Source organism: Homarus americanus, unplaced genomic scaffold, assembly GCF_018991925.1.
Source record: "Homarus americanus isolate GMGI-L3 unplaced genomic scaffold, GMGI_Hamer_2.0 scaffold45562, whole genome shotgun sequence".
NCBI lineage: Eukaryota > Metazoa > Arthropoda > Malacostraca > Decapoda > Nephropidae > Homarus > Homarus americanus.
The window spans coordinates 13684808-13708950 of NW_024744839.1; the positions used below are offsets into that span (position 1 = coordinate 13684808).

The 24143-nt window shown below is 37.9% G+C and overlaps 1 protein-coding gene across 1 annotated transcript in view; it reads right to left on the minus strand.

Annotated features, from left to right (window-relative positions):
• LOC121878191 (serine/threonine-protein kinase DCLK1-like) overlaps window positions 1–24143 on the minus strand; it is a 245687-nt gene that overhangs the window by 112101 nt on the left and 109443 nt on the right. Inside the window, exons 6-7 of the mRNA XM_042384235.1 lie at window positions 21717–21797; window positions 8535–8681 (exon numbers count right to left, since the gene is read on the minus strand). Of these exons, the coding sequence (XP_042240169.1) occupies window positions 8535–8681; window positions 21717–21797 (228 nt within the window). The remainder of the gene's footprint in view (window positions 1–8534; window positions 8682–21716; window positions 21798–24143) is intronic.

Sequence of the window (24143 nt, forward strand, 5' to 3'; positions counted from 1 at the left end):
GGCATACAGACGATGATATATTCTAATATCATGCATTCTATCAAGAACACAATATCATAAGGTGAAAAAAAAAAGATAAAATGAGGAAGATTTTTAACGATGATATCCCTCCTACAAACCAGAATTTTATAAAAGATAAATTCAAGACAAAGTACTTGGCAACATAATCAGGGAAAAAAGGCTCCCTCTTGATATTACTGTACAGACATTCATGATTTTAAGAAAGGGTTCCATTCCTGAAAAACCTTTCATATATCAAAGCAAATTTTCTCATAGACTCCCTGTTACCACAAGCAGTAATGAGTAGGATGACCCATAAACAAATATTATGTTAGGTTGTAAGTCATGTCATGTTTATTGGGCGTGCCTGCCCGTATATAGAGTACTGAGTTGGTGGAGATGGAGAGACATGGAGGAGGTTGGTGTGTTGGGTGGTAGTAAGGGGAGCTTGTTTGCGTACAAACACCTGTCGCAGCAAAGTCGGCCAGTCAGGGCTGGGCATGCGACGCCAGGCAGGGCACTGCCACTGTAGCTATCCCCATCATAGAGTCAACACCTAACCTGTTTCTCTTAAGACTTTCAACACGTTAGTTTAACCTGTACTTAAGCTTACACAGGTAGACTGTGTCCATTGCATCGGTTATCATTGTGACAACATGGAAATATGGTAAATTAAGTCCTCATTATAAGTGTTAAGATTAGACTAATTACATAGCTGAATGTTATGTGAATATACTGTATTAAAAATGAATTGTATTCAACAGGTTTTACCGAATTATAATGTTCAACGTGAAGTCTGATTATCCCTTAAATGCTCAGAAGGCGTTTACAGCCAAACGTGGATGGTCTATCGTGTAGCAGGGTGTTAGCAGAGAGTCAACACACGGCCAGGAGGGAGAAGGCGCTGCCAAGGTCAAACTCAGTGTGGTTCACCAAGACACCCCACTCGAGGGGTGTACGTGTGTGTGTGTGCCCAGTGTCACGGAGTACAGTGCAACACCCGTATACTTCTCGCGGCGATAATATTTAAACCATATTAGTGAAGAAAATAATCTTGTCTGAGTGAGCTCAATCACTCTCAGTGTAGTGCATATGAGAATGAAAACAAATGTCATTTCCGTTGTCTGACGTAAGTGCAGAACACAATTAACAATCATATTTGACTGAAGTGATATCGCTAAGTAAATTACTCAAATATCATAGTAAATTTTGTAATGATATCAGGTGCGAGTGTTGGAGAGGGCAAAGTGATTGCCAGGTCAACTGTAACGAAACCAATAAGACGAGGCACGCGAGTGGAGTGTGCCCTGATAAATGAGTGAGACAAGGCACACGAATGTGCCATGATAAATGAGTGAGATACAAGGCACACGAATGTGCCCTGATAAATGAGTGAGATACAAGGCACACGAACGTGCCCTGATAAATGAGGGAGATACAAGGCACACGAACGTGCCCTGATAAATGAGGGAGATACAAGGCACACGAACGTGCCCCAGTAAATGAATTAAAGACGAGGAACATGCACGTGCCCATCAGATGAACCCAAGCGTAGACATCGGGTCAACGTATTGGGGGCATAAGTAAGTGCCCAATAATCAAACACACACGTGGCCGAAAAAACATACTCAGATTGGAAACGGCAAAAGAGGTGCTACCAAGTGACAGAATGAACGCAATTAAAATTATTTGACTAAGCAAGATGTCGGAGATTGGGTATATCGACGACATGGAAGGAGAGTTGGACCTAGATGAAAGTAAACATTTTGACCTAATGACAATGAATCCACCCACTGAGGAACAATCAAAGGGTGGTGAAACAAGAAATGAGCTTGCAATATCAGGAGAACCACAGGAAAGTTACGGTAGGGAACTGGATTTTCAACAAGGAGTGGCCAGAGCCGAGGCAGCGTCGAAAGAAGTAAACCAAGCCTTGCTAGAGCTTAAGGCAGAGTGGATGAAGACAAAACACACTGGAATGGTGGCAAGTCAAGGGGCATCAGCATTAACGCTAAGAAGTGATAGCTCATAGCCTTCGACAGAGAACTCCAGCAATTGTGAGAAGCCAATAGTACGGTAAGAAACAAGATAGACCTTTAGAATGTTAGTGATCAAGCTTCCCCTAAAATTGAGGGAACGCTGTGTGGATGATGTAAAGATAAATCAGAAGTCGACAGGACACAGAATGGGGCTGGTGAAGTGGTTAGTGCTATACTTGGAGGAGAAAGCGGTGACGATGGATGACATGGCTGCTATCAAGCGAGGACAGTCAAGAAGGAAGTAAGAAAAGACCAGAAGGATCATCATCAACCAAACGGCCTGAGGGCAGTATAGTCACAAGAACGTGACAAAGTTAAGTACCACCAGCCTGAGCGCAGCATAGTCACAAGAACGTGACAAAGTTAAATACCACCAGCCTGAGGGCAGCATAGTCACAAGAACGTGACAAAGTTGAGTACCACCAGCTTGAAGGCAGCATAGTCACAAGAACATGACAAAGTTAAGTATCAAAGGCATGATCTGGTTTCGAGTGTGAACGCTCAACGGAGGGGATGTTACCACAAGCAGTAATGAGTAGGATGACCCATAAACAAATATTATGTTAGGTTGTAAGTCATGTCATGTTTATTGGGCGTGCCTGCCCGTATATAGAGTACTGAGTTGGTGGAGATGGAGAGACACGGAGGAGGTTGGTGTGTTGGGTGATAGTAAGGGGAGCTTGTTTGCGTATAAACGCCTGTCGCAGCAAAGTCGGCCAGCCAGGGCTGGGCATGTGATGCCGGGCAGGGCACTGCCACTGTAGCTATCCCCATCAGAGAGTCAACACCTAAGCTGTTTCTCTTGAGACTTTTAACACATTAATTTAACCTGTACTGAAGCTTACACAGGTAGACTGTGTCTATGGCATCGGTTATCATTGTGACAACATGGAAATATGGCAAATTAAGTACTCATTATATGTGTTAAGATTGGATTAATTACAGGTTTAACCAAATTATAAGGTTCGAGTTCAACGTGAAGTCTGATTATCCCTTAAACGCTCAAAAGGCGCTTACACTCCCATTATACAAGTCAAGGTACGTTCCCATGAAAAAAAACGTACTTCCCAAAAACATTTTAAATGCCACTAAAGGGTGTACACAATGAATATTTGCCAATAATAACCATACTGAGAGAAATACCTGAAGTACAGTAACAATTACCTGAAACAGGTACACCATACTGTTTATGTATTGCTGGCAATAGCCTCACCTCCTAAAGTGTTGTTCATTTCCAAATCCATACGTTTTCTTACAACTTGATACCTTTATTGTACATACAGTAATTAGTATATGCAATATAAGAATAGAGAATAAATTTCTTTTATTTAATTTTCTATATATTATATTATATGAAAGTAAATGAGGAAAAATCAAACAATCAGGCAACTTGCTCCGTAAGTTTGCGAAGCAAGTTACTGTATACGGTTATTGTAGGAGAATGACAACACACTGAGTTTTAAAGAACAAATAATAAGGTAGTAAATTAAGAAACTTACTGGTAGTAAAAAAAATATATTTTAGTATCTACAAATTTTTCATACAGTTGAACCTCGATTTACGCAGTTCTCGTTTACGTGTTTGGTCATTTACGCGGTACCTTGCCAGAACCAGGATGCCCGATTTACGCGGTGAATTTACTCATTTACGCGGGTGAAGTATAATTTGTTTATTTACAGAAGATATTTGTTTTAGCTCATAAAATTCATACAAATTACCCAGTCAGAATTTAATTTACATTGCTGGAATTCTTATAAGATTGTGATTATTTTAAATATAAACATCATGGAATTTGCATAAGATAATACAAATTATAGATCTAATGTAAGAATTTTGATTACAAAGAGCCAAAATTTTATCTTTTGTGCAAAATATATGACGTTTATATTCAAAATATTCCCTGACCGGCAAGGAATCCAGAAATGTCAATTATATTATCCTAACTTTAGTCTGACGTATTATTTATTACTAAAAATGTAAATATACTGTTTTAACCCAAACATTTCTCTGGTAAGGAGGGAGGGGGGTGGGGGGTGTGGGGGGGGAGGGGGCAGGGAGCGGAAGAGGGGAAGCGGAGGTGAGGTATTTTGATTGATAGATAGTGTCTGGGTGAAGTATAATTTGTTTATTTACTGAAGATATTTGTCATAGCTTATTCATACTACCCAGCCAAAATATAATTTACATTGCTGGAATTCTTATAAATTGTGATTATTTTAAATATAAACATCATTGCTAGAATTTTTAATATTTGGTTTACACAAAGTAAAATTTTATCTTTTGTGCAAAATATATGAAGTTTACATTCAAAATATTCCCTCAACCGGCAAGGAATCCAAAATGTCAATGTATATTATCCTAACTTTAGTTTGAGGTATTATTTATTACTATACCTTAAAATCTAGTGTTTTCACCCAAACATTTCTCAGAGAGGGAGGAGCCAGCGAGCATGGGAAGATGAGGGGGGGGGTGGGAGTTGAGTCCATTATTTGAATCTTAACCTGGCGACTGTATTTCTTTTTATTTTGTGTGTGCATACCATCATAAAATTAAGATGTTATTTTTACTACAACGTAGGTATTGGTCGGCATTGTGTTGGAAAAAGTGGAGTTTCGGAGTCAGCCAGTCTCTATTTCAATTAATCCCATATGTTCTGTTATTCCATTTATGCGTTTCTCATTTTACGTACTACTCCGCGGGTTCAATTGACCGCGTAAATGAGGGGACCACTGTAATTCGAATCTTCATAAATTAGGGTCTGCCCATACACACATTTTCCCTACAGTCATAGTATTAACAGAAATAAATACAGTAGTACCCCAATTTACGCGGTCAATTGAACCCACAGGGTACCGCGGAAAGTGAAAACTGAAAACAGCGTAAAGTGAACAACAGAACATATGGGATTAATTCCAATAGAGACTGGCCCGACCCCCAAACTCCACTTTTTCCGACACAATACCTATGTTGTAGTAAAAATAACATCTAAATTTTATGATGGTATGCTCACACAATTAATATTTAAGAGAAATACAGTCGCCAGGTTAATGTCCATTCAAATAATGGACTCAAATCCCCCCCCCCCTCTTCCCAGTTCACTAGCTCCTACCTCTCTGAGAAATGTTTGGGTGAAAACACTAGATTTTAATGTTAGTAATAAATAATACCTCAGACTAAAGTTAGGATAATATAATTGACATTTCTGGATTCCTTGCAGGTCAGGGAATATTTTGAATGTAAACTTCATATATTTTGCACAAAAGATAAAATATTTGCTTTGTGTAAACCAAATTATTACATTAGATCTAAAATTTGTATGTCAAATGCCAAATCCATGATGTTTATATTCAAAATGATCATCATATTGTAAGAAATCCAGCAATGTAAATTATATTCTGGCCGGGTAATTTGTATAAATTTTATGAGCTAAAACAAATATCTTCAGTAAATAAAAAAAAAATATTCTTCACGGCCACTATCCGTCAATCAAAATACCCCACCTCCGCCCTAGCAGGGTCGGTCCCTCCCTCCCTCCCTACCAGAGAAATGTTTGGGAGAAAACAGTATATTTACATTTTTAGTAATAAATAATACCTCAGACTAAAGTTAGGAAAATATAATTGACATTTCTGGATTCCTTGCAGGTCCGGGAATATTTTGAATGTAAACTTCATATGTTTTGCACAAAAGATAAAATATTTGCTTTGTGTAAACCAAATTATTACATTAGATCTAAAATTTGTTTGTCTAATGCAAAATCCATGATGTTTATATTCAAAATGATCATCATATTGTAAGAATTCCAGCAATGTAAATTATATTCTGGCCGGGTAATTTGTATGAATTTTATGAGCTTAATAAAAAAAATTATACTTCACCCGCGTATATGAGTAGATGCACCGTGTATAATGAAATTCCGGTTCTGGCTAGGTACCGCGTAAATGTAGAATCGCGTAAAGCGAAACCGTGTAAATCGGGGTATTACTGTACAGTAAAACCTCAATAAATCGGACTTCAATATATCAGAATTTGGTTTTTCTGACTCTTAGGTGCTGTGGTCACCAGATATACTAAAAATAAAAACATAAATAAAGAAAATGTTTTAAGAAAGGGAACATTAATAAAAAAAATCTTACAAAATGAACAATACTGAATTCTGTCCAGTGGTCTAATCAGATTTGCTATAGGCCTACTAACAACTAAGACACTAGAGTATGTAAGCAGGCTGGGGCTGATCTGGTGTTGCCGCATTCGTCAGGTTTATTTATTTACCGATTCAGCATTATATTCTCATATGATTGGCCTCTTATGGTTTATTGTTCATCATGATTAATATAACATATTCAGTAATAGAGAAAAAATACAATACTGTATGTAATTTGTAATATGACTTCAAAATAAAAGGATAGGCTGTATCAGAAGCTTATTTACTCAAGATGAGTTCGTGTGAGAGCTTTCAGCAGACCAGCTTACAACAGGGGTCACTACAACACTGTATAGTATTAAAATGAAGGTACCTGCCTATATATGTTATTTACTACCTTTGAGTGTTATATGATGGCTCAATTTGGTTACTTGTACACTTAGACAAATGACTAATGAATAAACCAGGGTACCTATATATGCAACAAATGATTAATGAATAAACCAGGGTATAAGCACACACACACAATATTGTACACTACAATATTACTTATTAAGTGATGATAAGTACACTACAATAGTATTTATCAAGTGGTGATAAATACACTGCAATAGTATTCATTAAGTGATGATAAATACACGACTGTACAGTACTAATTTACTAAATGTTGAAGACAGACATTGTGGTAAGCTCCTCGGCGTCACCATAGACACCAAACTAAATTGGAAACCACACGTCAGTGAAGTTGTCAAATCCTCCAGTTTCCGTCTCCACCTCCTCCGCCGACTCAAGTCCCTCGGAGTTCCTGCACCCGAGCTCCTCAGTGTTTACAGAACATTCATACTTCCCAAGCTCACCTATGCCTCCCCCAACTGGTCTTCCTCCCTAAATGCCACACAACGTAAACACCTAGAAAAAGTGCAAATGAGGGCATGCAAGATTATTCTCTCCCCTTCCTACTCCACATATCAATAAGTGCTCAACACACTGACCCTTTCGACTCTCACTGACCATCACCACGACCTCATCTGCAAATTTGGTAAGAAGCTTCTACACCAGCCTCGACACCGGCTCCTACTACCACCTGAGATCCCTAGCCCGAGAATTGCTGTTCGACACCACAACCGCATCCAGCCCATACGTGCACGAACTGACTGCTATAAGAACAGCCCAGTCCCAACTATTGTAAAAATTATCAATAACTTGTAATAAACCAGTGTATTCACTCCCAGTAAATACTACTTCTTGCACTGTCAGTATGTTGAAATGCACTGTAGTTTGAGCTTTTCCCCATCTAGTTATTATATATCTTATTTGTATCACTTATGTTACTTGTATATTATTTGTAATTCGAAACCCATTCCCCAAATATGTAACTGTATATTTTCAGCCTTCTGGCTGCCAAGCTCTTTCAATAAACCGTTAATTATTATTATTATTATTATTATTATTATTATTATTATCAGTTGTTTGCCCTTGGTAAACAAATGACTCGTGGTGGTCAGTGTGGGATTCTTTTTTCAGGAAAGCCAATTCTTTTAGGATAATATTTTATCAACCTGGTACCAAATGAATCTAAATTACATGAGAATTATGGTGAAACTGCATAAAGAAGTGTTAAAGGAATCTTGGGGAAGAGAGGGGGAAGTACCCAGAGAGGGGGAAGTACCCACCTGTGCTACCCCATCCTCCTCTTTGCCAGCTGCTCCCAGATAAACACTCATCTTCCACATACAATATACTCCTACTTTTATTTGTTTTTATTTTTTCATAGTACTGTACTGTACAGTACAGTATACAGTTTTTCTTTATTAATAAGAAAAATTCTGTGGTTGCTTACATATAGCACTTTACATTAAATAAAAATCATCTGGTGAAAACAGTTGTTGACAACCAGACTTATTTGTCTGATTTTCAACCCAGAGAGTTCTGTTTAATATTTTATTTTATTGTTGATGTAATATTCTTTTAATAACCTTGTTATACACTTAAAGACCTTAGTTGTTGAAGTGCAGTAATAACATGACAACAACAACTGATTTTCTTTAAACAGTTCAGATAAGCAGTGTTATCTCCACCCCCCCCCTCATATGTTCACTTTTTTTTAACTTTTGCATTTTTCAGACTGGGGTCTGCCCCAATTAGTCCAATTTATCGAGGTTCAACTAAACCAGAAAAATGTCAAACCAAGTAGTATAAGATATCATAACCAGCAAACCCTTCACCACCCACAGGTCACATGACATCTGCATACCCCTCACCACTCACACTGGCCCCATGACCTCCACATACCCCTATTCATACAAAATTCATATTTGGTATTCAATAAGAAAGAAGAAATATAACTTTACCAAGAGGTTCTCTGGTTTTATATCTCTATGTACTATTGATCTCTGGTGGAGATAATCCAAAGCTGAGGTCAGATCCCTGACCATCGAACTGGCATCTTGTTCTGTATAGCGAGTTGCACTGGCAATGGCATCAAAGAGGTCACCACCCTGCAGAAAAAATAAAAATTTATTAGTTTCAGAGACATACTGCATTCGGGTCAAATGTCAAGAAGAAGAGGAGTAATAATAGAATAGCTGTTGAGCAGTAGATATCCCTTACCAGTTTGTGTTTGTCAACATTGTGAAAGATACCAAAAAATACTAGCTGTGCATAATCCCCCTTCTCAACAAATGTCATGAAAAATCTTTTTCCTCTTACACAAAATCCTTGTCCACAGAAATTTCAAATGGAGAAACAGGTGAACATACTGAAGGTGAAGAATTATCTACATTTTCCAATATATAGCGATTAATCTACAGGTATTTATTTAGCGAGGGAAATCGGGCAGGAAATATTTCAAATTTACTGCCATGGCAAACAAATGCGTTATTTGCTCACCAGAGGCACCACCGTGGCTACACATTCACGCTCGCCTGCACAGTCTTTCTGATTCAGCTCTTGCCACGTGCGGTTGCTGCACTCTCCAGTCAAGGTCACCACGTGCTCTACCACTGTCTACCAAGATGCCGAAGCATACTAGTACCACTCCTCCTAGTTCAAGTGAGAAAAAGAAGAGGAAACCCTTCAACATTGGTGAAAAGGTGAAGATTCTGAACGAGTTTGAACATGGAGCAAGTGCCTCTGTTGTCGCACGCTGCTACGGAGTTAATGAAAGTACTATTCGTGGCATCAGACGGAAGGCAGACAAGATTCATGTAGCATTTGCTGACCCAACAGTTTCCAAGACCACCCAACACTTACGGCCACTACTATACCAAGAAATGGAAGACGCACTCAAGATATGGATTGAAAACATGCAAAGCCGTAAAGTTGCTTTATTGAGTCCAATGATAAAGAATGGAGCATTAGAAATACAGACACGTCTGCTTCAGCGAGAAGGAAAGCCAGCAAGTGAATGTAAATTAACAGCTAGCCAAGGCTGGCTTCACAGCTTCATCAAGAGAGTTGAATTACGCTGTGTGTCTCTGTCACGGTAAGCTGCATTGTCCGACACAGCTGCAGCGGAAAAAGTGAAGACATTGGAAAAAAGTGGTTGAGGAAGGTGGCTATACTCCAGACCAAATCTGGAATTGTGATGAGACAGGACTAATTTGGAAAAAGATGCCAAAGAAGACATATTTAATGAAAGCAGAAGCCAAAGCTCCAGGACTTAAGGTCAGTAAGGACAGAGTAACAGTGCTTCTCTGTGCTAATGCCGCAGGAACTCGGTGCATGAAATCTCTCGTCATTCACTCTGCTGCCAGACCTCGTACTTTTAAAAATGTGCTCCTACCTCACCTCCCAGTCATGTGGAAATCTAACAAGAAAGCCTGGATGATTGGAGATGTATTCGAAGATTGGTTTCTTAATTATGTCATCCCGTACATCGAGAAAATCAGTGACAAGGTACTGATCGTAGTGGATAATGCCACCAGTCACCCATCCATCTCAACAACTTGAAACAAAAATATTCAGCTGTTCTTCTTGCCCTCGAATGTCACCTCTCATATTCAGCCTATGGATCAGGGAGCCATTGCCTTATTCAAACAAACGTATTTGAAGACGACAATGAAGCAAATGGCAGATGCAATGAGTTCTGACCAAGAGCTGACTGTCCAGCAATTCTGGAAAAATTTCACAATCAAGGATACCGTCACAAACATTGCTTTGAGCTGGAACTCCCACTCTGAACAAGCCCTAAATGGTGTTTGGTGTCCTCTGTGGCCTGATGTTGTCCAAACCTTCAAAGGAATTACCAAGGACGAAGATCTGAGAGAAATAGTACTGATTAGCAAGAAAATAAAAGAAGATCCAGGGTTCCAAGTCGTCACTGAAGAAGATTTGGACGAACTGGTAGAGAGCATGGACGACCCAATAACGACTTAAGAAACCCTAGAGTTAGCCGAGATGACTAAGAAACACAAGGAAGAGGAGGAAGCCGAGGATGAGCCCCACACGTAAAGAAAGAGTGGAAAACCATGCAACTTTGAGAATACATGTCCTTCATATCTGCTGCCATCATTAGAGACAACGATCCTAATGTGGAGAGGGCTACGGTGCATGTAGACAGCTTGTACAGGCTCTCTTCTACCTATAGTCATTGCTGGAAAGGAAGATAGCCAACCAGAAGCAGAGGTCCATCACTTCGTACTTCTGGCCCCTTTCTCACTCTTCAGGTAAGTTTATGTTTGTGTTTTTTTTTATTGAAAAAGTTAAAAAAACAAAAATGAGTTGTAAAGGTCTGTCCAGTGGTGGTGAATGGTAACGAAACTCAGTGCACATGCACTCCACCCTCGCAGTTGGCGGCATGGAGTCTCGGCTGAGTGCAATATGCCAAAGATAAAAATTCAGTTTTAATGATTCCTGTGCAATTATTCTTTACAGGTGAAGTGAAGACTGGACCATCTGGTGAGGAAGCAGGACCAGCACTGTCAGAAGTGCAAGCAGGACCGTCAGGGGTGCAGGCAAGTGCTACACATACCGACTCCAGCGATGAAGAGGCAGGCGATGGTGTTGGTGAGTTATCACATTTACACTCATTTAGGCATGTTTATTTCACATTTCCATGCAAAAAAACCATGACATACTGTATGTATGAAAACATGCACTAAAACACAAAATGTTTCACCTATTGTTCTGTGATCAGGCACGCAGTTGTCGTGTGACGCGGGGGAGGCTGGCTGTGAGTCGAGCGGCAAGAGTGACGAGTCAAGAGCTCACTCTGCTACAAATTCCGACTTCTAAGGTGAGTGTAAATGGGTTGCTTGTGACGTGAAAAGTGATGTGAAGAGAATGGAAAGCTTAATGGAAAAGATTTAATACTGTAACTTATATTTTTGGTTTGTTCGTTTATGTAGGTGTGGGATTGTCAAGTGAGGGTGGCAATGTGGCATCTGGTGTTCCCGGGATGGTGTTCCCTAGTCTAGTGCTCATTGGTGCTTTAGTTAGTGAGAAAATAAACTCGTTCAGTCAAGTTGAGTCACTTTAATTGGCCTCCAGAAACTAACCCTATTTTCCCCATTGATTATGTTACCGCAAGCAGCAATGAGTCGGCTGACACATAAACAAATATTATGTTAGGCGGTAAGTCATATCATGTTTATTGGGCGTGCCTGCCTGTATACAGAATATAAAGTATTGACATGGTGGAGATAAGAGGCCCAGAGGAGGTTGGAGTGTGTAAGTGGAGTTTTGTTTATGTATAATTATAATCACCTGATTCAGCCCTCGTCGACCAGCCAGGGTAGGCCAGGCGATCGGGCTGGTATTACAGTATAGCTACCCATATCCTAGAAGCAACACCTAACCTGGTTTCTCTCTAGACTTTTAACATGTAAGTTTAACTAGTACTTATTGTGTACACAGGTAGACTGTGTTCATTGCATCATTTATCATTGTGACAATATAGGAATATGGAAAATTAAGTACTCATTGTAAGTGTTAAGATTAGACTAATTACATAGCTATGATTGTTATGTAAATATATATTGGATTAAACATTTATGTAGGAGTGCCTATGTATGATTTATTGGAAATACTAAAATGAGTTGTATTCAACAGGTTTGACTGAATTATAATGTTCGAGTTTAACATCACAAGTCTCAATCATCCTTTAACAGCCCGGATGGCGCTTACAGATTACATGTAATTATATATCGCGATTTAGTATATGGCGAACACCCTTGGACCCTATCTCGTGATAAATCCCGACTTTTTTTCTTCTTTTTTTTCGGGGACCAGTCCACCAGGCACAGGTCACCGACCCACTTCGGGGCCTGGGAGGTGAAAATGTAGTCGTAGTAGTAGTAATAATAATAATAATAATAATAATAATAATAATAATAATAATAATAATAATAATAATAATAATAATAATAATAATAATAATACAGTTGTACCCCACTTAACGCGGTCAATTGAACCCAGAGGGTCCCGCGTTAAGTGAAATCCGCGTTAAGTGAACAACAGAACATATGGGATTAATTCCAATAGAAACCGGCCCGACCCCCAAACTCCACTTTTTGAAGGCACATACCTATGTTGTAGTAAAAATAACATCTTAATTTTATGATGGTACATGCACACAATTAATACTTAAGAGAAATAGAGAAATACAGTCGCCAAGTTAATGTCCATTCAAATAATGGACTCAACTCCCTCCCCCTCTCACACTACACAGCCGGCTAACAGATGGTCGGTCGGTCCCTCCCTCCCCCCCCCACCCCCCACCAACCGTCCCAAGGAGATGTGTGGGATAACCTCAAACTAAAGTTAGGAAAATATAATTGACATTGCTGGATTCCTTGTAAGACCAGGAATATTTTGAATATAAATGTCATATATTTTGCACAAAAGATAACATAGTTACCTAGAGAAAAATTTTTATCTAAAAATTGTAAGTTTAAAGCAAAATATATGATGTTTATATTCAAAATGATCACCAAATTATAAGAATTCCAGCAATGTAAATTATATTCTGACCGGGTAATTTGTATGAATTTTATGAGCTAAAACAAATATCTTCAGTTAATAAAAAAAAAATAATCTTCACGACACTATCTGTCAATCAAAGTACCCCACCTTGCCTCCCCCCCTCTGCGGTCAGTCCCAACCCTCCCCCCCACCCCCCACCAATCCTCCCTTCCAGAGTTTTTAACATTTAGTATTAAATAATACCTCAGATTAAAGTTAGGATAATATAATTGACATTGCTGGATTCCTTGTAAGACCAGGAATATTTTGAATATAAATGTCATATATTTTGGACAAAAGATACCATAGTTACCTAGAGAAAAAATTTTATCTAAAAATTGTAAGTTTAAAGCAAAATATATGATGTTTATATTCAAAATGATCACCAAATTATAAGAATTCCAGCAATGTAAATTATATTCTGACCGGGTAATTTGTATGAATTTTATGAGCTAAAACAAATATCTTCAGTTAATAAAAAAAAATAATAATTCTTCACACGGTAACAGATGGTCGGTTGGTCCCTCCCTCCCCCCCACCCCCCACCAACCGTCCCAAGGAGATGTGTGGGATAACCACTAAATTTTAATAAATAATACCTCAAACTAAAGTTAGGATAATATAATTGACATTGCTGGATTCCTTGTAAGACCAGGAATATTTTGAATATAAATGTCATATATTTTGGACAAAAGATACCATAGTTACCTAGAGAAAAATTTTTATCTAAAAATTGTAAGTTTAAAGCAAAATATATGATGTTTATATTCAAAATGATCACCAAATTATAAGAATTCCAGCAATGTAAATTATATTCTGGCCTGGTAATTTGTATGAATTTTATGAGCTAAAACAGGCAGTCAGGCAGGGTGGCGGGTGGGGCAAATCTAAAAATAGCGTCTCGGACACTCACCGCGTATATGTGGAAAAAACCCGCGTTAAGTGAAAGTTCAGCTTTGGCAAGGCACCGCGTATATGTGAAAACGCGTTAAGTGAAAGCGCGTTAAGCGGGGTAAAACTGTAAAATAATAATAATAATAATAATAATAATAATAATAATAATAATAATAATAATAATAATAATAATAATAATAATAACAATAATAACAACAATAATAATAATAATAATAATAATAATAATAATAATAATAATAATAATAATAATAATAATAATAATAATAATAATAATAATAATAATAACAATAATAATAATAATAAAGAACAATAAAGAAATACAAAAATTAAAAAAGTACATAAGTGAGAAACAATATATTTAAGTTGTGTTATCAATGGTAAGAGAAACAATTGAGATCTGCAATTGTGTGTAAAGGAGGCAGAAAGTCAGATCAGAAACCTTGGACTTGGTTACAATTTTCGTGATGCTATACAGCTACAGGGTCTACCATTAGACAATATATTATGCTTCCAATATCTTCCCAGGCGGTAGTACCTCCCTGTTTGGTAGCTGCCTACTACTTACTATATCATGTAAAACATTAGTCACCCTACCTCTCGCTGGGGGAGAATTACTGGTCAAATAAACTAAGAAATGAGCAATATCTACTGTACTCTATTATAAAATCATAACTGCTGTATGGGAATCATTAACTATAATTACCATATATCTCGGCTTATAAGACGGAATTTGAACATTAAAAAAATCTGCCCAAAGTTAGGGGGTCGTCTAAACCACCAAGTATAAAATTCTTACCTCTTAAATATTGTGAGTGGTGATGGAAACATCGTAAGCCACTCACAAGGTCTTACCACTAATTATTTTATACTGAAACTTACGTTTGGCAAGCTGGATTCAAATTAAGATTACCGGTATATTAAAATAATAAAAATGTATTATAAACCTGTCTAACATACAGTAAAAGAGAATTATACCCCCTGTAATAAACACAGCTATCATCACACACCCCTCCCCACGCCCCCCCCATTTGCTAGTGAGGAGACAAGAAAGGTAAAGTGACCGCGAGGTTGGGCTATTTTTAGCCGTGGAGGTGGTCAGTAATGCATATCGGTATATTTACTGATAATAATACTTAAAATTTATTTTTTTACAAGGAATATTCAGTAAATGACTGCATTAATTCTTGAAACTACTGACAGTTAAATACAGATGCTTAAGTGACGTCACTAGTGTTTACACTACACCAGCTGGTAACATTTGATGCCATTACAGTGGGGTATGCTATAACGAACGGATCCTACTACGAATATTCCTATAACGAACGGTTTTACCTATAAAATTGAGAATGCTATAACGAACACAACTCCTACAACGAACGCGGATGAATACCGGACTATTTCGCCTGGCGCATGAACATTGTTGTACCGCGACCCACAACAAGAGCGTCAGGCGCCATCTTTGTCTCATTGTGTAGCCAGTGCACCACTGTTATTGTTGAAATTTCGTCTTTTGATGTGGAAATTCGCGTTATTTGTATAACTATTTTGTTGTACAAGTATACAATTGTAACAATGAGTCGTCCAAAGCGAGTGAGAAAGCTAATAACCCTTGAAACTAAGAAAGAAATTATAAAGAAACGTGAGAATGGAAGAAGCATTGCGAAACTTAGTGATGAATATGGGATGGCTAAATCGACTATATGTACGATTTTGAAGAATAAAGAGGAGTTAAAAACTGTGCAAGTGGCTAAGGGAATCTTTAGACTTAGCAAAGCAAGGTGTAATGTGATTGAAGAGATGGAAAATTTACTCTTAGTGTGGATAAAGGAGAAAGAAATGGCAGGTGGTAACATTAGTGAAGCTATAATTTGTGAGAAGGCTAAACAATTGTTTGAGGACCTTAAAGCCAAGACTCCCAGTGGAAGTGATAGTGATGTGCCAGTGTTTAGGGGTACCTGCATGCTGAATAACACTAAGGTAAGATAAAGTACCGTATTTTTTACATTTTCCACAGAATTTTTTCAGTGTTAAGCGGTTGTATTTGGGGGCCTGGAACGGATTAATCCTATAACGAACGAATGCTATAACGAACGAGATTCTGGAACCAATTACGTTCGTTATAGCATACCCCACTGTACTTGAAGTGAATTGGCCTTATTTAAAGTAACTAACCATAAATAAATACAAAAAGTAAAAAAAAGATCAAAAGTGAGAAATAATATACTGTATGTATGTTGTGTTGTCAAAGTTAGAGGAACAATTCAAATTGCAATTGTGTGTAAATGAGGCAGAAAGTCAGGTCAGCGCTGAACCGGGGACTTGGTCACAATTTTCGTGATGCCATATGGCAGCAGGGTCTGTCATTAGACAACACATTATGCTTCCAATATCTTCCCAGGCGGTAGTATCTACCTGTTTGGTAGCTGCCTACTACCTACACAATTTTTAGTAATATTACTTTGATACATGATAAATTAGACAATGAAAATAAACATCAAATTTAATTACCAAGACGCTTCCCATTGGCAGCTGTAAGAAGAGGGGGAGATGGGCTATTTTTATCCCGTCTTTGTGTCTGAAGTGGCCAGTAATACCATATATTTACTGATCATAATACTTATCTCCTATAAATAATTAATTTAAAATTTATTTTTTACATAGAATATTCAGTAAATGACTTTTAAATAAATAAACAAATAATTCGGTAAATCTATTTCAAGTAAATGGAAAATAAGCAAACAAATGTTATTTACCACCACCCCTTCCCTCTGGCTCAGGGTGAGATGGAGGGGAGATAAAGAAGGCTATTTATAGCCCGTCTTTGTGTCTGAAGTGGCCAGTACGCTAATGCACCATAAATAATTCATTTAACATTTATTTTTTGTACATATATTTTGTTATATACATACATACATATACATATATATATACATATACATATACATATATATATACATATACATATACATATATATATATATATATATATATATATATATATATATATATATATATATATATATATATATATATATATATATATATATATATATATATATATATATATATATATATATATATATATATATACATATATATATATATGTATGTATGTATGTATGTATGTATGTATGTATGTATGTATGTATGTATGTATGTATGTATGTATGTAATAATAATAATTAACGGTTTATTGAAAAAGTTCTGCAGCCCGAAGGCTGAAAATATACATTGGACATAAATGACTTATTACATACATTGGTGGTTTAACAAAAGCCTTCATTAGAGATAGGTGTAGTGGACGTCTCCCCTACAACTTCCTACAACTGCGTAGCCACAGCCACCACCTGCTACCGCCTTCCCTAGCAACCAACCAGATGTTACCGTATCTTAGCAACGGAACTAGTGACCGGCGACTTCTCGGGTTTTCCCAACATGACTCATAGCGGCTGCTGCTGGGTATATAAGCTCTGTCTCTCCATTGAGATTCATTCTGACCATTCTTCTTGAACAAGTAACACCTCCTCCTCCGCCACTGCCTGGCTCCCTTCGCTTCTCCTCGCCTGCCTGGCGGTCCACGCTCCCGCCAGCGAGCATGGCGACCCACCAGCTGTCCTTCTCTGAGCTTCCTCACCAACCAACTCTCATTCTGCCCATCTTCCTGAACAAGCAACACCTCCTCCAGCAAGCTCCACGCTGTTAGCATTCATTCAATCAGGAGGCCAGCAACAGGCAACATCTTCTCTAACGAAGCTCCTGCACATCTACCTCCTTCAACACGCTACTCACCGAACGTCTTCTACTGAGCAGCTCCCCACCACACGGCACCTCCAGCACCAGACTGTCTATCATATAACTTATATATTATACAAGAAAACCACATTAGAGTTTCCTTCCATCCTGAGTGCTAGACAACATTAATATCTTGATACCCCTACAAAGGTAAAGGAACATACAGTGAACATTCAGATTAATGTAGGTGTTGAACAGCAAACACGTAATGTAGTAACTCTCTCCCAGATGGGGTTAGGAGGGACCTGATGTGGTGTAGTAATTCCCTCACAGATGGTGTTATGAGGGGCCTCACATGTAGTAATTCCCTCACAGATGGTGTTATGATTGGCCTCACGTGGTGTAGTAGTTCCCTCATAGATGGTGTTACGAGGGACTTGACGTGGTGTAGTAACTCCCTCACAGATGGTGTTACGAGGGGCCTCACGTGGTGTAGTAACTCCCTCACAGATGGTGTTATGAGGGGCATCACATGGTGTACGAATTCCCTCACAGATGGTGTTATGAGGGACCTGACGTGGTGTAGTAATTCCCTCACAGATGGTGTTATGAGGGGCCTGACGTGGTGTAGTAATTCCCTCACAGATGGTGTTATGAGGGGCATGACGTGGTGTAGTAATTCCCTCACAGATGGTGTTATGAGGGACCTGACGTGGTGTAGTAATTCCCTCACAGATGGTGTTATGAGGGGCATCACGTGGTGTAGTAATTCCCTCACAGATGGTGTTATGAGGGACCTCATGTGGTGTAGTAATTCCCTCACAGATGGTGTTATGAGGGACTTGACGCGGTGTAGTAACTCCCTCACAGATGGTATTATGAGGGGCATCACGTGGTGTAGTAATTCCCTCACAGATGGTGTTATGAGGGACTTGACGTGGTGTAGTAATTCCCTCACAGATGGTGTTATATGAGTGAGGTGTGGCCCAAGGCCTTCCTATCGTAGATGGATTAACACATCGCCGGTTGTTGGATCTCACGGACCGTTATCACTGGGTACCTGGGACCTCACTGTGTGAAGGTTAACTTGAATACGACTTTTACTGTTGAGTTGTTCTCACTGACTCAAGCACTGTTCACCAATGTTCACCTCTGTTTAACACTGGTTCCATTCCTTTCCCAAATGAAATTGTAACTTCTGGCGAGAACCTGTTGATACTCCGGTGGGGAGAAGTGGTTCAGGGGAGGGGGTTGGTATGGGCCAACTTAACAGTTGACCTGGCTGCTCCGAGAGGAGCGCCAGGTACGTCTTGACCCTTCGGTGGTCAAGGATGTAGTGTGTGTGTGTTTGTGTGTGTTTTGAGGTCAGTCCTTGGAAAATGTCGTCATTAATTATCCAATATCAGGATCTATCGTGGACTTGACGTGCTTCACTAGTTACCACTGATAGTTTACAAACACAAAAGTTGAGTAATATGTTTTTACACAGTTACACACGATAAAGAAGGAATTGCATTAGAAAAAAAAACAAAAAGAAAAAAAAAATATAATATATATATATATATATATATATATATATATATATATATATATATATATATAATATATATATACAGTTGTACCCCACTTAACGCGGTCAATAGAACCCAGAGGGTCCCGTGTTAAGTGAAATCCGCGTTAAGTGAACAACAGAACATATGGGATTAATTCCAATAGAAACCAGCCCGACCCCCAAACTCCACTTTTTGAAGACACATAACTATGTTGTAGTAAAAATAACATCTTAATTTTATGATGGTACATGCACACAATTAATACTTAAGAGAAATAGAGAAATACAGTCGCCAAGTTAATGTCCATTCAAATAATGGACTCAACTCCCTCCCCCTCTTCTCACACTACACTCACTGGCTCTTCCCTCTGAGAAATTTTTGGGGGAAAACCAGGTATAGTAATAAATAATTCCTCAAACTAAAGTTAGGATAATATAATTGACATTGCTGGATTCCTTGTAAGACCAGGAATATTTTGAATACAAATGTCATATATTTTTCACAAAAGATAACATATTTACTCAGAATAAACTTTACATCTAAAATTTGTATGTCTAATGCAAAATCTATGATGTTTATATTCAAAATGATCACCAAATTGTAAGAATTCCAGCAATGTAAATTATATTCTGGCCGGATAATTTGTATGAATTTTATGAGCTAAAACAAATATCTTCAATTAATAAAAAAAAAAAAATATTCTTCACGACACTATCTGTCAATCAAAGTACCCCACCTTGCCTTCCCCCCCTCTTCCAACCGCGTGGTCAGTCCCAACCCTCCCCCCAACCCCCCACCAATCCTCCCTTCAAGAGTTTTTAACATTTAGTATTAAATAATACCTCAGATTAAAGTTAGGATAATATAATTGACATTGCTGGATTCCTTGTAAGACCAGGAATATTTTGAATATAAATGTCATATATTTTTCACAAAAGATAACATATTTACTCAGAATAAACTTTACATCTAAAATTTGTATGTCTAATGCAAAATCTATGATGTTTATATTCAAAATGATCACCAAATTATAAGAATTCCAGCAATGTAAATTATATTCTGACCGGGTAATTTGTATGAATTTTATGAGCTAAAACAAATATCTTCAGTTAATAAAAAAAAAAAATATTCTTCACTGTAACAGATGGTCGGTCGGTCCCTCCCTCCCCCCCACCCCCCACCAACCGTCTCACCAGATGTGTGGGAAAACCAGAATATTTACCTTTTAGTAATAAATAATACCTCAAACTAAAGTTAGGATAATATAATTGACATTGCTGGATTCCTTGTAAGACCAGGAATATTTTGAATATAAATGTCATATATTTTTCACAAAAGATAACATATTTACTCAGAATAAACTTTACATCTAAAATTTGTATGTCTAATGCAAAATCTATGATGTTTATATTCAAAATGATCACCAAATTATAAGAATTCCAGCAATATAAATTATATTCTGGCTGGGTAATTTGTATGAATTTTATGAGCTAAATCAGGCAGTCAGGCAGGGTGGCGGGTGGGGCGAATCTAAAAATAGCTCTCGAGCCGGACACTCACCGCTTATATGTGGAAAAAACCCGCGTTAAGTGAAAGTTCAGCTCTGGCGAGGCACCGCGTATATGGTAAAACGCGCTAAGTGAAACCGCGTTAGGCGGGGTAATACTGTGTGTATATATGTATATATATATATATATATATCATGTAAATCCACAATGAAAACGTGGATAAGATAAATCTTGATAAAATCACTCCGTTGTTTCCATTTTCCCGTGTGATTTTATCAAGATATATATATATATATATATATATATTTCAAGTAAATGGAAAAATTTTACTCGACACAGACATTAGTTCCAGTTACCGGTAAATAGCAGACGCTTCAGTGACGTCACTAGTGTTTACACTACACCAGCGGGTAACATTTGATGACATTACTTGAAGTGAATTGGCCATATTTTAAAAAAACCAAGGATGGTTGGTAAAGGACTACTGAGTCAGTGGGTAAGTGCCACATTTGGGGTACTGGTCTTATACAGCGAATAGAGCTCAAAAGCTACTTTTTAAATGGAAATTTGGGGGGGGCCGTCTTATGTACCCCGACGCCTTATACGCCGAGATATACGGTATGTCATAAAAAAAAAGTAAAGACTGTATAATTATCAAAATATGATTCATCTTGAAATATTACCAGAAGATAAGCAACTGGAGTACTAGAGTACAAAGAAAGCATGATAAAAGCTGAAATATCTTACCGAAAATAAACTCATATTAATAACTCAAAGTATATCAGCAAATGGAAACACTAGTGTTATTGAAAATTTTAGTATAATAATACGCATGACAAGGATCTAACACAGGAACACTTACCCTGACTAGTTCCATGACGAGGTAGAGCTGATGTGAGGTGTGGAATTCCTCAATTAAACTAACAATATTTGGATGACTAACCTGGGGAAGAAATAAGAATACATTAATTTTACTGAACTCAATATCTTACAAACAGGGTACAGTACTGATCCCAACATCCCAATTCATAACCTTGAACAGACCAGGAAATTCTAGTCACCATTCACAGTCAACAGAGACAGTAAAATGTCTGATGCTAAATCAACAAATAAACTCAACTAAGTAAAGCAGAAAATTAACCCCTAAATTAGGTGATTTTTCTCTACCATAACCATGAGATCATAAAAAGAGTAACAATTGGAAACATGGTTTACTCAAAGGTTTATGGTGTGGAGCTTGGGAGTCATTCTCACTGTCCAAGCAGGAGTGCTCTGTGATCATAACATGTTCATCCAATATCCAGTGACCCAGGATTACTTCCCTTCAGTATCCAACCAAACTCAAGCATCCCCAAAGGAGGAGGAAAGGATTATGAATTACGTGATCTGTGCTCAGCTATTTAAAAGGAAGTACAGGATCAATCCCCTATACAGTATAGTATATGTGTGTGTGTGTGTGTGTGTGTGTGTGTGTGTGTGTGTGTGTGTGTGTGTGTGTGTGTGTGTGTGTGTGTGTGTGTGCAGTATCATGTTTAATAGGGATATTGCCAAATAAGAATACAGTCTCTCCTCGACTTACGACGGGGTTCCTTCCCGACGACCAGGTCGTAAGTCGAGTTGGTCCTAAGACAAAAGGCGAAAATAATACACAGAAATTCTAAAATGTTTGTCTCTTTTTCTTCTCAGCACCACGAGAACTCTCACTTTTAAGCATGCCAGCCATTTTAAAGAGAATTACAAACGAAAATTTTGTCAGTACACAGCGCGATCACTAACGTTGGGACTCTAAAGTACGTAATGTGAAAAATATTTTATACGACCATGGCCGTCGTATGTCCGGGTTGTCGTAACTTGAATACAGTGATCCCTCGGTTAACGAGGGCCTCGGTAAACGAAATTTCGGTTAACGAATTACCTTCCATCAGATTCTTCATTTAGGTTAACGAGCAAACCCTCGGTTAACGAATTCCTTACGAGCGCCCCTCAACATGTTTTCGCTTGCTCACTAGCTGTCGTATTAGTCCGCCAATACAGTAATCGGTTCTAGGGCTTAAATTCCTTACTATTTAGTAAATATCAAGAAGGTTGTACTAGTCAATCATTTTAAAAGTTTTATATTAATTTTTTTAGTCATTTTAACAACTATTGAACATAATTGAAGTACAGGAAACTAGTTTTATGCGTGCCAAACTGCACTCAACACACAAAGCTTGGCGTCAGTTTGTTTACAGGTTCAGAGGAAGGAACATCTTGTTTGAGACTCTTCAACATAAAAGCTTTATTTTTCTGTGTTCCCAGTCAAATTATTGGTCATTTTGAAATATATTTTACATATTGATTATATATAGCGCAGTGCAGTGTTGATTTAAAGAAAATAATCTTGAATTACACCAACTGAACTAAAATTTTATGGGTGAAATGGCAGCATGAAGCACGGGGTGACTTCTCTTCCACCCCAATGCCTTCTCTTCTCCCTTCTCCTCCACCCCCATTCTAATTCCCATCATCATCATCATCATCATCAACCAGGAGCCTTCTACATGCACACCTCAAAGTAAGTGTACTTTACTACATGTATTTTCCATTTGTATGAAATTTTCGGTGAGCTGGAACCAATTACCCACAAACCCATTGAAACAATGGTTTCGGTTAACGAATTTTACGGTTAACGAGCAACCTTCTGGAACAAATTGTGCTCGTTGACCGAGGGACCACTGTACTTCAATTATGTTCAATAATTGTTAAAATGACTAAAAAATTTAATAGTATAAACTTCGTGATATTTACTAAAATAGTAAGGAATTTAAGCCTTAGAACCGATTACTGTATTGGCGGACTAATACTACAGCTGGTGGACCGCCAAATGCAAGCGAAAACATGTGGAGGGTTGCTCATTAAAAACTCGTTAATCAAGGGATTGCTCATTAACCAAAGTTAAGAATCTTATGGAAGGTAAATCGTTAACCAAAATCTCGTTAACCGAGGGATCACTGTATGTATGTATGTATGTATGTATGTATGTATATATATATATATATATATACACCTAGACCCCGACTTACGACTACGTGGACTTACGACCGTCGGGACTTACGACCGCCTCAGATATAGATTTAAAAAAAAAAAAAAAAAATTTTTTAAATGACACACGCATTTTCTATACCGAAACGTTTCCAGTTAATGCAGTCTCCATGTATAATTAGAAAATTATGGGGGCCCCATGTGCATTCAGCTGACTACTGTACATTAAAGGTTAAGTGCTCAGTCACACTGTATCCATTCCTTATTA